At 41.1% G+C, this 19,690-nt stretch overlaps 3 protein-coding genes across 7 annotated transcripts; 1 reads left to right on the top strand and 2 right to left on the bottom strand.

Annotated features, from left to right (window-relative positions):
* Positions 1-9,207, top strand: atxn7l3a (ataxin 7 like 3a). 3 transcript variants are annotated; one of them, XM_087839991.1, is made up of 14 exons: positions 1-220; positions 759-801; positions 933-1,004; positions 1,263-1,395; positions 1,489-1,660; positions 1,754-1,851; positions 1,943-1,965; positions 2,065-2,110; positions 2,300-2,337; positions 2,432-2,500; positions 2,607-2,650; positions 3,264-3,335; positions 5,976-6,106; positions 6,183-9,207. In XM_087839991.1, the coding sequence occupies exons 1-14, from the start codon at positions 213-215 to the stop codon at positions 6,386-6,388; spliced, it is 1,155 nt and encodes a 384-aa protein (XP_087696117.1). In that variant the 5' UTR covers positions 1-212; the 3' UTR covers positions 6,389-9,207. The 3 variants fall into 3 exon arrangements, with proteins under 3 accessions (XP_087696117.1, XP_006803057.1, XP_006803058.1); XM_006802994.2 differs by having other exon boundaries at positions 898-1,004; XM_006802995.3 differs by lacking the exon at positions 1-220 and adding an exon at positions 298-354 and having other exon boundaries at positions 898-1,004.
* Positions 9,208-9,318: 111 nt separating this feature from the next.
* Positions 9,319-14,841, bottom strand: tmub2 (transmembrane and ubiquitin-like domain containing 2). Of its 2 annotated transcripts, none has more exons than XM_006802997.2 (3): positions 14,766-14,841; positions 10,977-11,602; positions 9,319-10,535 (listed from the first exon to the last, which is right to left on the bottom strand). In XM_006802997.2, exons 2-3 carry the CDS (start codon positions 11,585-11,587, stop codon positions 10,148-10,150), a joined length of 999 nt encoding a protein of 332 aa, XP_006803060.2. In that variant the 5' UTR covers positions 11,588-11,602; positions 14,766-14,841; the 3' UTR covers positions 9,319-10,147. The 2 variants fall into 2 exon arrangements, with proteins under 2 accessions (XP_006803060.2, XP_006803059.2); XM_006802996.3 differs by lacking the exon at positions 14,766-14,841 and adding an exon at positions 13,549-13,663.
* Positions 13,741-19,586, bottom strand: asb16 (ankyrin repeat and SOCS box containing 16). 2 transcript variants are annotated; one of them, XM_006803000.3, is made up of 7 exons: positions 19,378-19,586; positions 18,874-19,215; positions 18,526-18,793; positions 17,771-18,179; positions 17,578-17,661; positions 14,766-14,876; positions 13,741-14,657 (listed from the first exon to the last, which is right to left on the bottom strand). In XM_006803000.3, exons 2-7 carry the CDS (start codon positions 19,208-19,210, stop codon positions 14,493-14,495), a joined length of 1,374 nt encoding a protein of 457 aa, XP_006803063.2. In that variant the 5' UTR covers positions 19,211-19,215; positions 19,378-19,586; the 3' UTR covers positions 13,741-14,492. The 2 variants fall into 2 exon arrangements, with proteins under 2 accessions (XP_006803063.2, XP_006803062.2); XM_006802999.3 differs by having other exon boundaries at positions 13,748-14,678.
* Between the last annotated feature and the right edge of the window lie 104 nt (positions 19,587-19,690).

The raw sequence follows: 19,690 nt of genomic DNA, 5'->3' as shown, positions 1-19,690 counted from the left end.
TTATATGCTTTGTCGGCCTCCTCGCTCGTACCGTCAGTTTTGCTAACCGACACCTGCGACAACAAACACTTTTATCGAGCTTTTTGTTTTGCCCGTGTTATTAAAATGGCTGTAGCTGAAGACCGGGCCTCCTGCTAACGCGTTTTATTTGGATGGACTCGGTCATGTTGCCTCCTTCAGAGAAACTGCCCGGTTCAGGCTGAGTTTTCGGCATGACAGGGTAAGAGGAAACAGTTTGAAATTAAAACACACCTAACGTCGCTACACTGTTTCTTAGTATTTGAATGCCACAAAGGCCTTTCCTTCAGTTCATATTAATAGAGCAGTGGGGCCAGCAGATATAAACCATGAAAGGTGATATTAACCGGAGTTAATTTGCTAAGGAACTGTCACTACCTGCGTTTAGGTTCTACTAACGTTAGCTAGTCGTTCGTGAGGTAGTTTAAATGAATGTGTTTTTGTAAAATGTAGCTATTTTTGAGCTTACGTGTTGGATACATAGGTATCTTGTTTATCTCAATCAACCACATGTAATGTTAAAGCTGGTTAGAGTACATAGTTAAAACCACATTTCTCTCTGTGTGTGTGATGTCCAGTAATGTGAAAATCAGGATGTTGCTGTAGCTGATATGTGCTGATATGTTCAGTTCAGGCTTGGGGTTACAGTGGTCAGATTGTACCGCTAATTATCATATGTTTACATGAAACTTCTGTGGTGATCTTGGACATGACCAGCGATTATTTCTTCTTTTCAACAGGATGAAGATAGACCTGGAACAAGTGCTAATACATATTTTTAAAGTATGTTATTTGCGACTGGTATCTTGAATCTGTGTGCCTTACATCTGTTGCCTTTCAAGCATGCTGTGATTTCACTTCCATCCTATCTCTTTTAAGTCCTCAGATATCAATCTTATTACCTTGCTGTCAAGACTTCCAATAGAGATTTTCAAATGAAAATGGAGGATATGCCCCTCTCAGGCCCAGACAACACCAGGCTGGAGGTGAGGTATTACCTGTGCATACCGGTACCCATGCATTTATTATAATAATAATAATAATAATAATGGATTGCATTTATATAGCGCTTTTCGGGACCCCTCAAAGTGCTTTACAATTCCACTATTCATTCACTCTCACATTCATACACTGGTGGAGGCAAGCTACAGTTGTAGCCACAGCTACTGACAGAGTCTGCCCCAGGGGCAGATACCTAACATTGGGTTTGTCTTTGGTGTTACACTATGTTTTTGTTGTTGTAGGCCCTGGCCCATGACATCTACTCTGAGCTGGTGGAAGATGCCTGTTTGGGCCTGTGTTTTGAGGTGCATCGAGCTGTTAAACAGGGCTATTTCTTCTTGGATGAAACGGACCAAGAGAGCATGAAGGAGTTTGGTTGGTGCCGTTGGATCTGGTTTCTATTCTGTCTGTCTTCAATGTGTTTGCTTACTGGTTTTTTTTGTTTGTTTGGGTTTTTTTCCCCTCCAGAAATTGTGGATCAACCAGGAGTGGACATATTTGGGCAGGTGTACAATCAGTGGAAGAACAAAGAGTGTGAGTGTCCCAACTGTAAAAGATTAATAGCAGCTTCTCGCTTTGCTCCACATTTGGAGAAATGCCTTGGCATGGGACGCAACAGCAGCCGCATCGCCAACCGCAGGTCGGTCAGTGAAGGTCATAAAGCAGAAATTCCTGCAGTGATCCAAAGTTATACATGAAATTCTAATTCAATTATTTGATCTTCTTTTAACAGGCTAGCCAGCAGTAATAATATGAGCAAATCAGAGAGTGATCAGGAAGACAATGATGACCTTAATGATAATGACTGGTCGTATGGGGCTGAAAAAAAAAGTGAGCACTTGAGTGATTGCATTGTACTGAGAGATGAAAGAAATCTCCAGGTGGTTACTTAAAATAAACATTTCTTATTTCCTTTTTACAGCCAAGAAGAGAAAGTCAGATAAGGTATGTTTTTTTTTTTTTAAATTACACATTGTTAGTATAAATGAATTTTTCATGTGTATCATAAGGTTATTTAAAATCTTAACATTTTTGTTTGTGCAGAGTCAAAATTCCCCAAGAAGATCCAAATCCCTGAAACATAAAAACGGTGAGTCTATCGGGGTTTTTTGTTGTGTTGTTTTTTCAAGTTCATAGCTCAGAGTTGTAGGAAACAATTCAAAGTGAAATGCAAATATTTTTCTTTTAGATGATGATGGAATTTATAGTTCAATTTTGATTTGCTTTTAGCGTTCTCAATCTGTTACATGAACAGTGTGTTTGTGCGTATGCATTCCAGGTGAGCTTGGAAGTGGCGTCGGTGCCGAATCTTACAAGGTGACAAATCCTCCTGTGATCAAATTGATTGCTAGGCTATAAAGTATTGTAAATTCTATACTCATAAAGGTTTATGTTTTGTTTTTAAATTCAGTACAACTATAATACTGGCATCAATTATGAAACCTTGGGCCCCGATGAAGTCAGATCCCTTCTAACGACGGTGAGCAATTTTCATGAATCTGCCCAAGCATGTCATTTTTTTAATGTTCCAACTACTGATTTAATTATATAAGTGTGAATCATTAAAGTATTGTGTGTTTCTACAGCAATGCGGGGTGATATCTGAGCACACAAAGAAGATGTGTACCAGGTAATTACTGCCTAAGCCTCTGACACAAAGATTAACTTGTAATTAAATCTTTTCTGTTTTGAGAAAACAGCCAGCTGCTTTTGTTAGCTCCCTGCAGCATAGTTTCTGGTAACATAACACCTGGATTCATGTTGATTTAACCATCTAATTGAATCTAAATTCTGAGGTCAGCGTCCTCATACCTTGAAATCTTAATTGCTTAGAACTGTTGTCTGCAACGGAAAGTCACGGCTGAAAATGAAATACATAAATATAAGGAAGTTGTTTTTTTTTTAATTAAATAAGAAAATTGTGTATGATCAAACTAACTCAAGGGAACACAAGTGGCAACTCATAATTGATCTCTTTTAGACCTGTTCTTTTTCTCCAAGGTGAAGAGCCAAATCTTTAAAGGTCTTAACAACAGACTTATAATAATGAGGAACCCATCAGTGACTAACCTCTAATAGTTTATAACTCATAACGGCCCATTATCAGTTGGTCTCTGACTGTGTCCCATCAGTCCGTCCCACCTTCCCTGCTGGCCTGCAGGCAGGGAGATGTGTAAAACTATGTGGTGGGTGTGGGCGGGCCATTAGTCAGGGATGTATAATGCCACCTTGTGTCCCACCAGGTCTCAGCGATGTCCCCAACACACGGACGAACAGAGGAGGGCCGTCAGGTTGTTCCTCCTGGGGCCGTCCGCGTGAGTGTACCCTGACCCGTTCCTCACCAAAACCACTACCTAGAGTGCACTTGACAAAAGTCATGTTTGAGTTGGCGTTGTTACCCTCATCGTGCAGGTGTTTGCTCAAACAGTTCACTGTTTGCTGATATGGTTGCCTTGGCAACTCTGGCAGAGGGACGCCTTTCTTGCCAGGAACGACTTTTATGCAAAAGCACTGCTGTAAATGACTTGTAAAGCCATTGTTAACAGAACTGAACGCTGCATGAGTTTTAAACACTGGGAAAGATCGATAGACTACATCAGGAAGTTTTTCTGGTCCTGTGAACCGGAACATGACACCAAAATCTGTGGTTGTAGCACCCTCACTTGTAACTATTTGTTATCATAAACACCACAGCCTATCGGCCTTGCTAAAAATAATAATAAACCCACTCCATACATCTTAGTCTGAAAGTATGGTTTAACGGCTGAGATGAGTAGACTGTGCTTAAAGAATTACCTTAAACAGAAATATCATCTTAGTTCATGTATAAAATATTTCATCTACAAAGTGACAGAAATGGTGAAAATGGTCGAGTATAATTTTCCAGGCCTTGTCTTTATGCACACGGTTCAGAAAATGAAGCTATTTATCTTGTTATTGATAGAGGCAATAATAAGCAGTTTTTGATGTTATTGTTTTTGCTTGAAATTTGATTCTTTTAACTCTCGAGACATTTTCTATTTTCCCCAAGTATTCACCTAAAATCAAAAACCCAGTGAGAGGGAGTCATGTATAAAAAAAACAGTGTGGGTCAGAAAGAAGGACATGTGTTAATAAGCACACAAATATATACAGTGGGGCAAAAAAGTATTTAGTCAGCCACCGATTGTGCAAGTTCCCCCACTTAAAATGATGACAGAGGTCAGTAATTTGCACCAGAGGTACACTTCAACTGTGAGAGACAGAATGTGAAAAAAAAATCCATGAATTCACATGGTAGGATTTGTAAAGAATTTATTCGTAAATCAGGGTGGAAAATAAGTATTTGGTCAATAACAAAAATACAACTCAATACTTTGTAACATAACCTTTGTTGGCAATAACAGAGGTCAAACGTTTACTATAGGTCTTTACCAGGTTTGCACACACAGTAGCTGGTATTTTGGCCCATTCCTCCATGCAGATCTTCTCAAGAGCAGTGATGTTTTGGGGCTGTCGCCGAGCAACACGGACTTTCAACTCCCGCCACAGATTTTCTATGGGGTTGAGGTCTGGAGACTGGCTAGGCCACTCCAGGACTTTCAAATGCTTCTTACGGAGCCACTCCTTTGTTGCCCGGGCGGTGTGTTTTGGATCATTGTCATGTTGGAAGACCCAGCCTCGTTTCATCTTCAAAGTTCTCACTGATGGAAGGAGGTTTTGGCTCAAAATCTCACGATACTTGGCCCCATTCATTCTGTCCTTAACACGGATCAGTCGTCCTGTCCCCTTGGCAGAAAAACAGCCCCATAGCATGATGTTTCCACCCCCATGCTTCACAGTAGGTATGGTGTTCTTGGGATGCAACTCAGTATTCTTCTTCCTCCAAACACGACGAGTTGAGTTTATACCAAAAAGTTCTACTTTGGTTTCATCTGACCACATGACATTCTCCCAATCCTCTGCTGTATCATCCATGTGCTCTCTGGCAAACTTCAGACGGGCCTGGACATGCACTGGCTTCAGCAGCGGAACACGTCTGGCACTGCGGGATTTGATTCCCTGCCGTTGTAGTGTGTTACTGATGGTGACCTTTGTTACTTTGGTCCCAGCTCTCTGCAGGTCATTCACCAGGTCCCCCCGTGTGGTTCTGGGATCTTTGCTCACCGTTCTCATGATCATTTTGACCCCACGGGATGAGATCTTGCGTGGAGCCCCAGATCGAGGGAGATTATCAGTGGTCTTGTATGTCTTCCATGTTCTGATGATTGCTCCCACAGTTGATTTTTTCACACCAAGCTGCTTGCCTATTGTAGATTCACTCTTCCCAGTCTGGTGCAGGTCTACAATTCTTTTCCTGGTGTCCTTCGAAAGCTCTTTGGTCTTGGCCATGGCGGAGTTTGGAGTCTGACTGGTTGAGGCTGTGGACAGGTGTCTTTTATACAGATGATGAGGTCAAACAGGTGCCATTCATACAGGTAATGAGTGGGGGACAGAAAAGCTTCTTACAGAAGACGTTACAGGTCTGTGAGAGCCAGGGATTTTCCTTGTTTGAGGTGACCAAATACTTATTTTCCACCCTGATTTACGAATAAATTCTTTACAAATCCTACCATGTGAATTCATGGATTTTTTTTTCACATTCTGTCTCTCACAGTTGAAGTGTACCTCTGGTGCAAATTACTGACCTCTGTCATCATTTTAAGTGGGGGAACTTGCACAATCGGTGGCTGACTAAATACTTTTTTGCCCCACTGTATTTGTCCAACAACTATAAGCAAAATGTTGGGCAAATGTGCATTAGTGTTGTAAAGTTATTATTAAAAGTAAAAGTGGTGTTGTTGGTTGTGGTGTTGTTATTGGTATTATAGAGATGGAAAAGAAACTTAACAGATATATAGACATTTTGTTTATGTGTGTATCTGTGTGTGGCTTTGTCTAAAACTGTGTTACTGTGTCTGTTTTTTATGTCACAGGCCAACGCTGCCTGATGCAGATGCTGTGGAGACTGACAGCTTTGACATTCCAGATGCACAACCCTTAATGAGCCGCCTGCAGTGGGAGGACTCTGATATTTCACCTACTGATTCTGCTTCATCTAAAGCCAGTAAGGAAGGGACACTCATTTAGTAATTATGACATGTAGGTTTTATCAGTAAAATACATTCCTGTTCTTGTTGCAGGCACCAACCATTCAGATTCTCGGAAGCCCAAGAAAAAGAAGAAGCCATCTCTTCCATTGAACAGTGGAGGAGGAGGAAGTGGGAGTGGAAGCCTGGCTGGAGGCGGCGGCAGCAGCTCTCAGAGTAATATCAGTATATCGACCAAAAAAAAGAGGCCCAAACTCTCAGCACCTCCTATTTCAAGTATCTATGATGATTTAAACTAGCATAAGCCAATTTGTCAGACCAGCCCTCGCCTCCTCTTATTAAGTCCCTTCTTTCACACCAAGCTTTAAAGGTCTGAGCTGAATGGGATGAAACTTGACTTAGAAGTTCCTTAGTAAATCATTTGGCCTTGATAACTGAGGCATCTACATTTAAAGATTTGTCCTTCCTAAATTATGAACACAGAGTTTAAGAATTGCGGTCAGAGTCCAGTCAGAGTATCTGCAGTAACGGATCGGCTCACTTTAAGTGTAAAACAGAATTGACTTCTGCTATACACGTAATTTACGACATATATTTGTCTTCAGCTGATATCGAGGAGGACTTGATGCATTCGGTTGACGCTTTGTGCGGCTGTTTCAATGAGGAGCTTCCACACGACACTGCAGAAAACTTTCCAGCCAATTAAAGAAAATTGTAAAGTAGTAAAAGTAGATTATTTGAACCAAAACATAATTTTAAGCAGAAATAAAGAACATGCTACCCATGTTGCATGTCATCCTCGCTCTTGCAGCCGATCCTTTGAAATAAAGGCAAAAAAAGCTTAGAAATAAATCGTTGAAAATAAATGAACCACTTGTGTGTAAATGATATCTCCTGCGCTCTAAATTTTATTTTACGGAGGGCCTTGATGTTACAAAAGACATCAATAATGAGACCACCCGGATTCATACAAAGCACTGAAATGTCCTGGAACTGAAAAAAACTTTTCGGACCACAAGCTGGTAGTGAAAGTTGAGATTTAAGTTCTACTTAAATTGAAAGGCCTTAAATTCTAAAACCTTCAGATACTCTGTCGTTGGTGAGCCTGTGACCGGCCCCTCTTCTTGGACTTTGTGTTCAGACTCGGTCGTAAGGACACGTTCAACACTTGACACACATATACTGGAGTACTCATCGGTGGCTTTTTAATTCTAGCATTGTATTGCACAGTCGTGCGTGTGTGTGTGTTTGTGTGTCTGTATGATGATTTGCATTTAGCGTGAAAGTCAATTTTGTGTGCGTGCGTGCCTGTGTGTAAGTGTACGTGCGGTTGATGTGTGTGTAATCATTCTTTTCACAAAACTATGCATCCTAGAATGTGACTCTTGTGAAAGTATGTGTGTCATTTGGAATATTTAACTCGTTTACATTAACGGTATATTTAAGTTTGTATTTGTCACTGCCTTTGTGGTGATGTGCATATTACTTGTGTGTAAATGCAGAATTTTGATATTTGATGAGCCAGTAGGCTTTTGGGGCACATGTACAGTACATGTATGTTTGACATAAATCATGAATTCAACGTTTATTTGTTTCCTTCTTAGAAAGCCTTGTCCTGTGTGCTTTCACTCACTTTGCTTGTAGATTACATTGTAAAAGTAGATCAGCCCAGCAGTTCAGCTTGTTGTTAATGACCATGAGCGATAAGGCTGCATTTTGTAAGCTTGTAACCAACAGTGTCTGACGTAAATTATGAGGTTTATTACATATTTTAGATGCCAAAGTCCTGTACTTTTCAGGTCTTGGAGAAGAATTAGTTTTTCTTCAAATTTGGAAATTGCTCACCCAAAGACTTTATCCAGTTTTTATAGTGGAATCTGAAGTGCAAATCCAGGATGCTTTATTTTAATCAGGATTTCATAAAGAGGGAAGGTAAAGTTGACCTATTCTGTTTATTCTTATTTTATTTCATGTATATTGAATGTTCATATTAAACATGAGGAAAGTTGCCAATGTGCCAGGCTTAAGCACCTGCGATTCATCAAGAGGGGATATCCTCAAGCACACAGCTGTCCCACCCACCTATAGTTAGAACCTTCTGTTTGCAGGAGGCAACCAACCAGAAATCAAAGGAGCTAAATTCACTTATTTCAGATGGATGAAATGTGGGGCTTTAACTGTCAGCTGTTAATCATACGAAGAATAAGAATGTGGAGTTTGAAATGAGGTCAACCCATTGATTTACTTAATAGTTTAAGTAACCCCTGTTTTAAACCAGTCATTTTAATTTATTTTTTCATTATTTGCACTTTTCTGTTGCATTTTCATATATACCTTTCATGAGGTTGGACATTTTTGTGACTTTCTGTCTCACTAAAAGGCCCTCGGAGAGAGAACTTTGGCACTTTTGTCCAAACTCATTTGTTACATTTTTTTAACATCAGCGTAATTGGCAGTTTTGAAGATACAATCATGTCTCTTTGCGAAGGCATTCTCGATGCTTTTGGACCAGCTATTTCCAAGAAATAGAACAGAAAGCGATCTCGACATCTGCAACCTCAGAGGTGCTGCATGTACCAGACTGTTTGGTGGATTAATGTTTGATGCTGATTAAGGGTTCACATTCACCAGGTTCTCTATTTTTAAGCATTTGTTCAAGTTTTGAGGGTCATGTAATACAATCCTTAAAGTCAAGTGCTTTCAATTTTCTCTCACAATCGTGACAATCTGCCAAAGCCCGATTTTGTATTTTTTCCCTATATTTCTGACTGTGCCCGGTTGAATCTGTCCAGTAAAATCTTGCTATGTGCACTAATGTTAAATGAACTGTTAGAGATAATTTGGTAACTATGATCCAATGGTCATGGCACTGTTTGTGAATAAGGGTAAACTGCTTGTGGTTTATTTGTGGCTCTTTGTGTATTTCTGTGCTGTAGAAGTGCAATGACAAAAGAAAGCAATGTTGTGACTTTCCTTTTTTTTCCATGCACAAGCACAAATAAGTGCATGTGTGCACAACTTGTATCTGAACACAATGTGATACATAAATTATTTTTCTTTTTTTTTTCCACTGCCATGCATACTGATGTTTGTATATAAATAAACACCAATACCATGAGACTGACTTCTTTAAACCACAAAGAGCTAGTAGAAGGGGTTTGTTTTGAAATGCTTTAATAAGAGATGCAACTGAAACCAGAGCAGTCTGACAGCAAGTGCCAGATGCACATTGATTCATTGTATAATTTTATTTACACAAAATACACAATATATTTACAGTATCTTTTCATAATGTTTAAATTAAACTACTCCTACGTAGCATAAAAGAAACAGTCTTGCACTGAGGCAGTTGTACAATTTATATTTGCATACAGCGAGCTCGAGTCATTCAAATAATACAATGATGGCAAAGACTCAAACGGGCACACGCAGCACAACAGTGAATGGTTCCAAATGATTTTAAGCCATTTTTTGTTGGTTTTCTTAAAGGTACAGTATGTAAAATCTTACCACTAGATGTCAACAGATAGAATTCAGTTGACAGTCTATTTTGCTACCCCTCCCAATTCAAGTGCATAATGCTAATTAAGGTGGCTGCCGTTCACCTGTAGTAAGTGTAGACTGTGTTTACTGTACATTTAAAACACAAAGTCATCTCAAAGAATAGCGCACAGGAAAGCATAATGAGTATTTTACAGCAATAAAGAGCCATGAGATGAAGCCAGTATTACAACATGGTCTGAACCACTACATCTTTGAATAGAAACTAAATTAGGTTTTAGTTAAAGCAAATGCTCACTCACTGCGTTTTTTTGTTTTGTTTTTTAAACTGCACTTACACTCCTCAGTCACTCATGATTTTATCTTTCTACATGCACAAACAGGCTCACTTAACCACCCACACGCTCGCACAAATGCACGCTCTCAAACCAGCTGCAGCATCTGCACCGAGGCCCTTTATGGTCAGTACATCTCTCCAGACACTCACCCACTGCTGTACTTATTTTTATTTCACCTCACAACATTCAACTATAAGTGTGTGCCCTTTCTTTGCCTTTTCAGCGGCTGTGCATCCCAAATATCAAAAAGCTAAAGAACACAGTGACTCCCACAAGGGAGATGGTCGCAGGGGCGGTGAAGAACTGCCTGTAGTTGAGGCGGAAATACCACACGACAGCAAGAATCACCACAAAGACAGGCACCACCAGGCTGCCGGTGCTTATGGCTACACCTGCCGCCCTGAATCCACTGGAGACTCCGGACCCGGCTCCTGCTCCGGACTGAGCCCCCTCCTCTGGACTGGAATCATGCAGGGTCTGAGAGATGTGGCAGTGGATCACGCTGTTGTCTGTGATGTTTAGGGATAACAGAGTCCTCTTGGGATCCTGCAGCAGCTGGCCTTGGAAGATTAATTTAATTTGATGCTCCCGCCCTGAGAAACATTTGCTGGAAAAGAAGGGAGATGAGAAATTAAAGCAGTTATAAGGCGCTTTCTTTCCAAGAGTTAGACAAGAAGATCAATACCACTCCTGTACAATCAATCCAAGGTTTCAGACATAAGCCAATTAGCTTACTTAGCAGAAAGACAATAAAAGAAACTTTTGGCTCTGTCTAAAGGTAATAAAATATGCCTTAAATGAACATTTGTAGCTGACTGAGTAATATGTGGCATCTTGTTTAAGCTTTGCAAAAAACAAAAGACATGAAAAGCAACAGTAAGGTAAAGCCTTCCAGTGTAAGCCAGCAAACTAAGTATAAGCTCTTGATAAATTAACATTGCAAGGCGGCACAATCCTTATGCTAAGCTAACTTCCTAATGGGTGTATCATCTATGAATTATTCTGATATTCTTGAAGTTTGGTGGATTTTCACAGTTATTTTACCAACCTTTTTAGTATCCCAACTGTATCTTGTGGCTCTACAACAGCCACCTCCTCTGTGTCATTCAAAAACTTCAGACGGACAGAGATGGAAGTGGTACTACTGGTGATGGTAGGAGAAGAGGTGGTGCTGGTCAAAATTGGAATAGGCTTTGTAGCCTTTTTCACTTCCTCCTCCAACTCCTCCTCCTCATCCTCCTCATCATCCTCTCCATCAGAAGTGACAAGCAGTCTTCCAGCCTGTGGTTGTTTGCTCTGTATGTCCAGCAACAAATCTGTCCAAACCCCCTCGGCTCCCTCTACAGTCCCCTCACCCTCTCCTCTGTCAGCTGACGGCTCTCCTTCGTCCGGCTTGTTCTCCTGAGAAGGTGGAGGCGTCTGCTGCTCAGGGGTGTCGGCACTAGCTGACCCTCCACCGTAGTTGTCATGGCCTCCCAGTCCAATCAGAGAGGCATGAGCACCCACAGTGAGGATCGTGCCCAATATGTGGTCTCCCCGATCAGCCACATGGGTTGAGAGCCAAGCCAAGATGAGGGCCAAGAACAGAAGCAATACACCACCTGCTGCTGTCACCTCATCCTCCATCCCATCCAACATGGTCAGTGCACACACTGCCATCTCTGTCCTCTAATCCTGAAGAAAACATAGGTTTAAGACATTTCGTAGCATACAATTTCAAATGTGGCTCCAAGTGCTGTAGAGCCTGTTCAACAGGTTGCCTCATACTGCATGTGATAGTATGATCTAAACAAACTGATATAAACTTTCTAAGATAACATTGTAGACGTACACAGAACTTCCTACATGAAAACAGGATTTTTTTTCCTGCAAATATGTGGTTTGTTGTTATCCCCAGAGAGGTTTACTTTTTTCCCCTCAAATAAAAATCGCCATAATAACAAAAATAGTTTTTTAAAACCACTGTTAATCAGGGTTCATATACTCAAGCCTAAAATATGGGTGGTATAACCACTCAAAGATCAATTTTGAGTTAGGAATAAGTTTGGGAATTGTCCTGTTATTTCTGGTCATTGACAATTTCTATTATAATCTGGTGTTTATTCTTTGAAGGAAAACCAAAATTAGCACAGCAAAGACACTGAATGAGGTGGTAGGCATGACAGAAGATTATCCAAAGGAAGCCAGCTGTAATACTGTTGCGTTTGTTTTTTCCCCTGCATAAACCTTTTGGCACTCTACAGAAAGGTTTTAGCCTAAGCCAAAAACAATGTGTGCATTGTTAATTTTTTCCCCTTTTTTTTTGCCAATTTTTCTTCTATTTATGAACTGATAAATAACAAAGCAAGAGGGGGGTTGCTATATAATGTATCAGAGACTCATTATCCTTACTTAATGGAAACTTAGACTATAGTCACACATCCATAGTTGACGCCATGAAATACACTAGCATATTAATTTGTTTTTATTCGTTTTTTGTTTTTTGTTGTTTTTTTTTTGGGGGGGGTTAAACAAGCAAGAAGGCTCCTCTACATCTGTTCAGTTACAGCTAAACAACGTCAATTGCACTCTGAGATCTCTACAGGTCTTACAGGACACTGAACAAGACAGCCATATGGTAGCACTGGGTTTACTTAACTGTGACAAACTACCGTCCGTCTCATAGCAATTTCTCACTCCAGGTTTACTGCATCAAACAATTACTTTATTACCGACATATCTATGAAACACTAGAAGAGCAGATAAACAAGGGAACTGGGCAAAGGTGAGGTTTGGGTTATTCACCTGTAACAACAAAATATTTACTGACCAAATTTTCTAATTTCAGCCCATTTGAAAACGACATGACACAGGATTTGATTCACGTGTCCCACCCATAGGCTGTATGATGACGGGGGAAAACAGAAGTGTAATATCTTTTTTCCTCCTTCTTGAAGTTTAACAAGTTTACTTTTTTGTGTAGGACACTCATTCATGCTTACAACCAGTTTTTCTGTGCATTTACTCTTCTATTCTTGTAGACACAAACTCTAGTGAAAGCACTTCAAAGCTCAGTAGCTGCATGCAGTTGCATATTTACATTTGTACTTTTTTATTTTTTTAAAGAAGAATTGTAGTAGGGGGGGAAGATAAACCTTTCAAGGTGTATTTACAAATTCAGAAATCGAGGCCTGGTTTCATCGGCGTCAGAATTACTTTACAGAAATACACGTAGCATTTACCAAGGTTGGTCAACAGCTGTTTCGTGTAGCTGGGAAGTCTCAGCCAGCCATCCGGCTAATTCAGGGCCGTGTCATTATTGTTTTCCCCTCTTTTTCTTCCTGTCATGATTGTTCCACACGATGTACAGCTTTAACCTAGACGCTAGCCACAACGAAAGCTATTCTGCTGCACTTCCAACTTACAACACTATAGTTTACGCTGCTGTCTATGACCTAACTTAGCTTACCACCTAGCTTAAGTAGCTAACTGGAAAAAAACACGACCTTCCGTTGTTTACGGCTCTCATAGTTCGATTTATTTTGTCGCATAATAGTTGTCCGACAGAGCAGCTGCTTCGGCCAGACATATAAAAGTCTTCAGCGTATGTACCGGTATACATAAACATCAAATGATCTCACCTGCCAGCTGTAAAATCAGCGCATGGTTGAAGGCGAGGCTTAATGCTAGCTAGCAGCTGCTGCTGCTTAAAAACCACATAATAAACATAGTGGCGGCGTGACGTCATCACGGGCCAGCGGGGTGGGCGCGTGTTTTGGAAACTGTTTTCGCGCCCATTGCTCCACTTCTGTGATACAACGTAAATAAATACATAACTGTAGCTTTTTTGAGAACAGTTTTATTGTTACATCGTTGTTAGTTGTTTATTTGAAAATGTTTAAATATTTTATTAATTTATATATAACAGCACCTAAGAAAAAAATTAATCCTATAATTTGTATGGCCCAAAGTTGTTCGTAGGTTCAGTATTCACAAAGGATTCAAAACTAAATCAATTAATTAAATGAATAAATATGTGAACTCTGTGTTAGCCCTGTAATACCCTGGCGACCGGTGGGTCCAGTGTGTACCCAGTCTCTGCCCCATGAGAGCTGAGAGAGGCGACAACGAGCATTTCAAACTTCCTCTGACATTAACATCAGGAAAAAAAACTGCACCAGGAGCTTCTTTTCATTGACTTCTCTGTCTGCAGCTCCTTCTTCATTACTTCCATGAACATTTCATATACACATATAGCACCAACTAATCCAAATCAACAGTAAATAGCCCGAAACTTCTTAGAACTTCATCTGAACGTTTTCTTGGTTATTCTCTTCCCCATGAACAAATAAAACCATTAAATGTGTCTGAATTTCACAAACAACAATTGTTAGTTTAAAATAGTATCACAAACATGTCATTTAAATCTAATTTACATACATTTGTGTTCTTCAGTGCAACTATTTTTGTAAAGTCAAGTAACACGCTCATTTCTATCATGTGTATCTGAGGGTCACCACCTGAAAACCCCTGAAATCTAAAATAATATAAGTTTCCAATGAGGCAAGATACACAATATGTACAGTCAGAAGAGCGTGCCATCATTACAGAGCAACAAATAATCCCTTACACAGCTGGGAATGTCCAGTTTGCTGACAACTGAGTGACACTGGGCTCCTAAATGCTGACGTAAAGCACACCGACAGAGATGCTGCAGAGAGCGAGGCTGAGCACTTCGCTGACGCACCAACTGGAAGAAAGACCGATGCTCCTGAGGCAGGGAGGTAGAAACAGAAACACTACAGTGCTGAAGGTAAACAAGCAGAGGAGAGTAGATTTAACACTGCGGAGAGCTCACCTCATATATCTCAGCAGACACAGCATCCATCCATTCACAGGGCGGGAGGTGGGGGTACGAGTTCAGCAGCACCTCGACAGTGGCCAGGGAGAGGACACACTGCTTCAGCACCTGCAAATAAAACACTGCTTGTAAAATTTGACAGTAACTAATTAATCATTCAATAGCTTATTACATTTAAGTGATGTTATTTTGGTAATAAAACATGTTACTTTATGAATTTTATGTCATATGGTACCAATAACTATTACATGCTGATGACACTGGTGTCACAGTCCATGTTTTTTGCTGTGTATTTGTTCTGTTTTGATTTAAATGACGTTCTTTCTCATTCCGCACATTTTTCCAGAGTCTCCTGTGTTTCTTTGACTTCCTCTGTTTTGTCTGTGCTTTAGTTTCCTTGTCTTCCTCATCTGTTCCAGCCCTGGGCCATGCCCGGCCTCTCATCCTATGACAGCTGAGAGACGCTCCATTAAAGATTCACCTCTTCTCTATTTCACCTGCTTCTGCTGAGCACATTTAGGTCCCATCTACAACTGAAACATAAGGGCCCCACCCACTTTATTAGGTACACTTTGCTACTTATGTGTTGAACTCCACTTTGCCTTCAGAAGTGCCTTAATTCTTCATCTCACAGATTCAACAAAGTACTGAATACATTCATGTAGAAATGATGACATGATGCAGTTGCTGCAGATATGTCACCTTCACATCCACCACATCCCAGAAGTTCTCCATTGGATTGAGATCTGGTGACTTTAAAGGCCATTTGAGTACAGTAACATCACTGTCACGTTTAAGGAGTTGATGAGTGGCAACCGGCGTGGTTTCTGCTGCTGGAGCCCATGGGTGTCCGACTCCAGGCCTCGAGGGCCAGTCTCCCGCAGGTTTTAGATGTGTCCTTGATCCAACACAGCTGATTTAAATGGCTAAATTGCCTCCTCAACATGTCTTGTGCTACGTCCACAAGTACACGGGTATTTTTGAAAACGGAGATTTTCCGTTTTCGTTTGAAAAAAATAATCCCGTCCACACATAAAGGCAGAAATGAAGGAAAACGCTGCTAGGAACATGCCAAAGCAACAGGTGGCGATATATTCCTAACCGTGCAGAAATGTTGGCCAATCAGAAGTCTAGAAGCCTCGGTGGGAAAAGGTAAACAAAGCTGGGGAATAGGTGCAGAACCGAGTTGTATGTGTGGAGGGAGAGTAACTGTGTGTGTATATGTAAGCATTTAAACACTGCAGAGAGTACAATTAACAGTAACAGTATTGTAGAAATTCATTTCACCGAAGCAATAACGTGGCGCACAGTGTGACGTCAAAAAATGCGCGCACCTTTGACCCTGCGTTTTCTCCGTTTTTCTTGTCCACACCTAAATGCAAAAACGGAGTTTTTAAAAATCTCCGTTTTCAGTGACCAAAAACGCAGTTTACGTGTGGACGTAGCCTTGAAGTTGTCCAGAGGGCTGCTAATGAACTAATTATTTGATTCAGGTGTGTTTACTCAGGGTAATATTTAAAACCAGGACCTTGAGCCTGGAGTTGGACACCCCTACTCGAGCCCATCTGCTTCATGGTTTGATCTGTTATGCATTTACAGATACTCGTCTGCACACCTTGGTTGTAACAGGTGGTTATTTGAGTTTCTCGATCACCTGGTTTCTATCAGCTCTTCTGAGCTATGACATAAATGAGATATTTTCTCCCACAAAACTGATGCTGACTGGATATTTTCTCTTTTTCAGACCATTTTCTGTAAACACTAGAAATGGTTGTGTGAGATGAACAGTTTTGGAAGCATCAGACCACACTGGCACCAACAATCACGCCACCTTCAAAGTAATGTAAATCACCTTTCTTCCCCATTCTGTTTGAACTCTAGCATTTTTTTGTTTTTATTACCATGTCTTCATGCGTAAATGCACTAAGTTGCTGATGATTAGACATTTGCATTCATAAACAGTTAAACAGGTATACCTAATAAAGTGGCAGGTGTATTTATATAATTGTTCACACTATATCAAATATTTGATCTTGTGAAGGTTTCATCACTAATCACTGAGTCTATTCTCAGCTCAGGCATGTCAAACATAATGAAAGTCAGAGATGTGCATAAGCCTGGTTTCACTCCTGACTTCTCATATTTGAACATAAACCACGATCTTTCCCTAAATGAAAGAGGTAGTAAAAACGAAACTAAAGAAAGGCCGAAACAGGAAGCAAACTGCAGACTGCAGCGTCTCAGCCGCCTTCTTTCAGCCACCACACTAGCTTACTTATATGCTGTTTAAAACAAGTATTATAAACCCAACTTGCAGCTTTATAAAAGTCAGGATTTCTTGAAATGGAGAGAAAGACTTAATTTGAATAAAAAGGACATATTGACATTATTCCTTTTTTCCATGTTCACTTTTTGCTTTTCTAACTAACTTCTCACTAACTTTGTTGGTTTTGTCTAATTTTAAAGTGTTTACATTTTTTTATTTACATATTTTGTTGCAGATTTACAAAAATGTAGATAGACCCCCCCATCTAATATTTCATAATGTTTTTTTCTTGTTTGTTTCTACTCTTCAGACTTTGACATGTATTAGTATTTCATTTAAAGATTGTTTTGTTTTTTTACAATCCCTGATATAGTATTTATCTAAGCCTTACATATTTTGAAACTGTTGCCTCATGAAGTTTCATCACCACACTGACAGACACTGGCACGGAGTCAGTGTTGTCAGTGTGCGCGCATTAGATAACACTACAATTTATATGCAGCAGTTCTCACATTCCCTCACAGCGTGGCTGTTTGATCAAACCTTTGGTGAAACAGGCTTAGCTCCGTGGTTCAGAAGTGATCGTGCAATTGCTTCAGGTTGCTGGTCCGGGAAATCTTCTACCACCTTAAGAACCAAGCAGAAAAGTTTTTATCCGAATGCTCGAACTTAAAAATGTTTCTGTGTTTGCAATGCTAAATAGTACTTTGTTGCTCTTATACACAGCATCTGCTACCTGCAGCAAACAGTCCATGGCTGTGTATCCTGCACAGTTGCTGACATCAGCCTTGGCCCCATGCTGCAGGAGGAGGTCTACAATCCTGGGGCAGCAGTTTGCACAGGCGTTGTGCAGTGCAGTGTGCTGCTTCCTGCCTGCAGTTCGAGCATCGGCTCCTGCGTCCAGAAGCTTCTGAACCACACGAAGATAGCGTCCGGCCTCAGATGGTCTCTCGGCTCCGGAGCATGCAGCGTTCAGAGGGGTCTCGCCCTCTCGATTTGTGGCTAACACATCAGCTCCGTGGCTAAGAAAGAGCTGGACGTGCTCTTCGAGGCCTCGCCGAGCAGCCACATGCAGAGGTGTGAGTCTCGACTCCCTGGTCCTCACATTGACCTCTGCACCTCCTTCTAAAAGCAGCTCAGCGCAGCTTTAAAGAAAAGTACATTTACTGGTCACGACATGCACAATATCTATATTCAGTCCATAAGAAATCCATCTCCCTCAGATATTTTTCATAATATCTCAGAAATGTTTTTTTCCTGGCTCACTAGATTTGTATTATTACATTACATTCTATTAAACTACGTTGTTTTTTTTTTGTTGTTGTTGTTGTTTTACCGCAGTTGAGAAAATAGCCTTTAAAGGACATTTTTCATATAAGACAAGATTAATATAAAGCTTTGCTTCAGCTACTCCTTGGCAACAATACCCTCTGCTGAATATTTCTACTTAAGCACAGTAAGAATAAAGTCGTCAGCTTTTTTAGCACTTACTGGAATGACTGGGCAGAGGTGCAGAGGTGGAGAGGGGCACTGCCATCTGCAGCCAACAGATCAGGCTCTGCTCCATGAGAGAGCAGCAGCTGGACACAAATAGAATGGCCACCTATGCAGGCATCGTGGAGGGCTGTGTTGCCCCCAGGGTCAGCGTTCACCTCCGCCTCACGAAACAGCAGCTCCTCCACACATGCTGTGTGTCCTCTGCTCGCAGCCAGACGTAAGGCTGAGGTCTGTTTCACCGTGGAGCTCATGGTCCACATGCCTGGCGGAGGAAGGAAAAGGGAGTTCATTCAATTAAAGTGTTTATAGGAGACTAAAAGATAGAGATCTGTAAAGTCATACCCATCTCTGGAGTCCACACCATCTCCTCATGCACTGTCTCCATCAAGGCATTGACCATATCAGGGTCCTTCAGCACTGCATACACTCCTTTCATGTCCCCGCACATGAAGGTGTTGTGGACGGCAGTGTCTCTGCACTTGACCTGGGGCGGAGGGGCCCTGACTTCCTGGAGCCGCTGCTGACGGGGAGGAGGCCTCGGGGCCCGAGGCAAAGGCGCTCTAGTCATGGCTCTCCTGTGAGCCAGTGCCCGCCGTGCATCCTCCCATTCCTGAAACGCCTGCTCCAGTCTCAGAGAGCGCAGTGAAGTAGAGGTAAATGGAAATGTGTCCTTTGACATGGGACCTTAAAGTCAAAACACAGGTTTAAAAGTACTGATTTCATGCCATTTTCCAGTTTTATCACAGCAGAACATTAACACATTCACCCCACTAAAGCCAGCCTCCAGGCTCTGAAGCACTGGGAAGTACTGTTTACTGAAAATAGCAACATGCAGCGTTTACTCACCCTTTAATGGAACAGCTGTGAGTGACAGGAGTCCAAGCAGAGGTCAACTAAATACTTTCACAGCTAGAATCTGGTTCATTTCCCTTTGAAATTAAACTATTATGAAGCAATTTCCAAATTAAATGCCCTTCAGTGGTGGCTACAGTCACAAGATTGTTGCACAAGTTCAGCACTGAATATTAATAGATCAGAACGTAAGCTGATACTAAGTGTTTCCACAGCGACCACTAGATGACAGTATCGACCCAGCATTTAGCTCTCTTACGGTCATGAACGCCAAAGAGCATAGAAGTATCAAGATAATCTATACAAA

Source organism: Neolamprologus brichardi, chromosome 4, assembly GCF_056152115.1.
Source record: "Neolamprologus brichardi isolate AB-2024 chromosome 4, ASM5615211v1, whole genome shotgun sequence".
Lineage (NCBI taxonomy): Eukaryota > Metazoa > Chordata > Actinopteri > Cichliformes > Cichlidae > Neolamprologus > Neolamprologus brichardi.
Note: the sequence above shows the minus strand (reverse complement) of the source record. Positions and strands in the feature narration are given on the sequence as shown.

What these genes read in the sequence shown, in the direction of transcription:
- atxn7l3a (XM_087839991.1), top strand. An exon ending in GTATGGGGCTGAAAAAAAAA is followed by an intron (nt 1,852 to 1,942) that starts GTGAGCACTTGA and finishes TCCTTTTTACAG; the next exon opens with CCAAGAAGAGAAAGTCAGAT. An exon ending in TCAGATCCCTTCTAACGACG is followed by an intron (nt 2,501 to 2,606) that starts GTGAGCAATTTT and finishes GTGTTTCTACAG; the next exon opens with CAATGCGGGGTGATATCTGA.
- tmub2 (XM_006802997.2), bottom strand. Translation starts at nt 11,587, where the DNA reads ATGGCAGTGTGTGCACTGACCATGTTGGATGGGATGGAGGATGAGGTG. An exon ending in ACAGTTGGGATACTAAAAAG is followed by an intron (nt 10,536 to 10,976) that starts GTTGGTAAAATA and finishes CTTCTTTTCCAG; the next exon opens with CAAATGTTTCTCAGGGCGGG.
- asb16 (XM_006802999.3), bottom strand. Translation starts at nt 19,210, where the DNA reads ATGTCAAAGGACACATTTCCATTTACCTCTACTTCACTGCGCTCTCTG. An exon ending in GGTGTGGACTCCAGAGATGG is followed by an intron (nt 18,794 to 18,873) that starts GTATGACTTTAC and finishes TTCCTCCGCCAG; the next exon opens with GCATGTGGACCATGAGCTCC. An exon ending in ACCTCTGCCCAGTCATTCCA is followed by an intron (nt 18,180 to 18,525) that starts GTAAGTGCTAAA and finishes TTTTCTTTAAAG; the next exon opens with CTGCGCTGAGCTGCTTTTAG.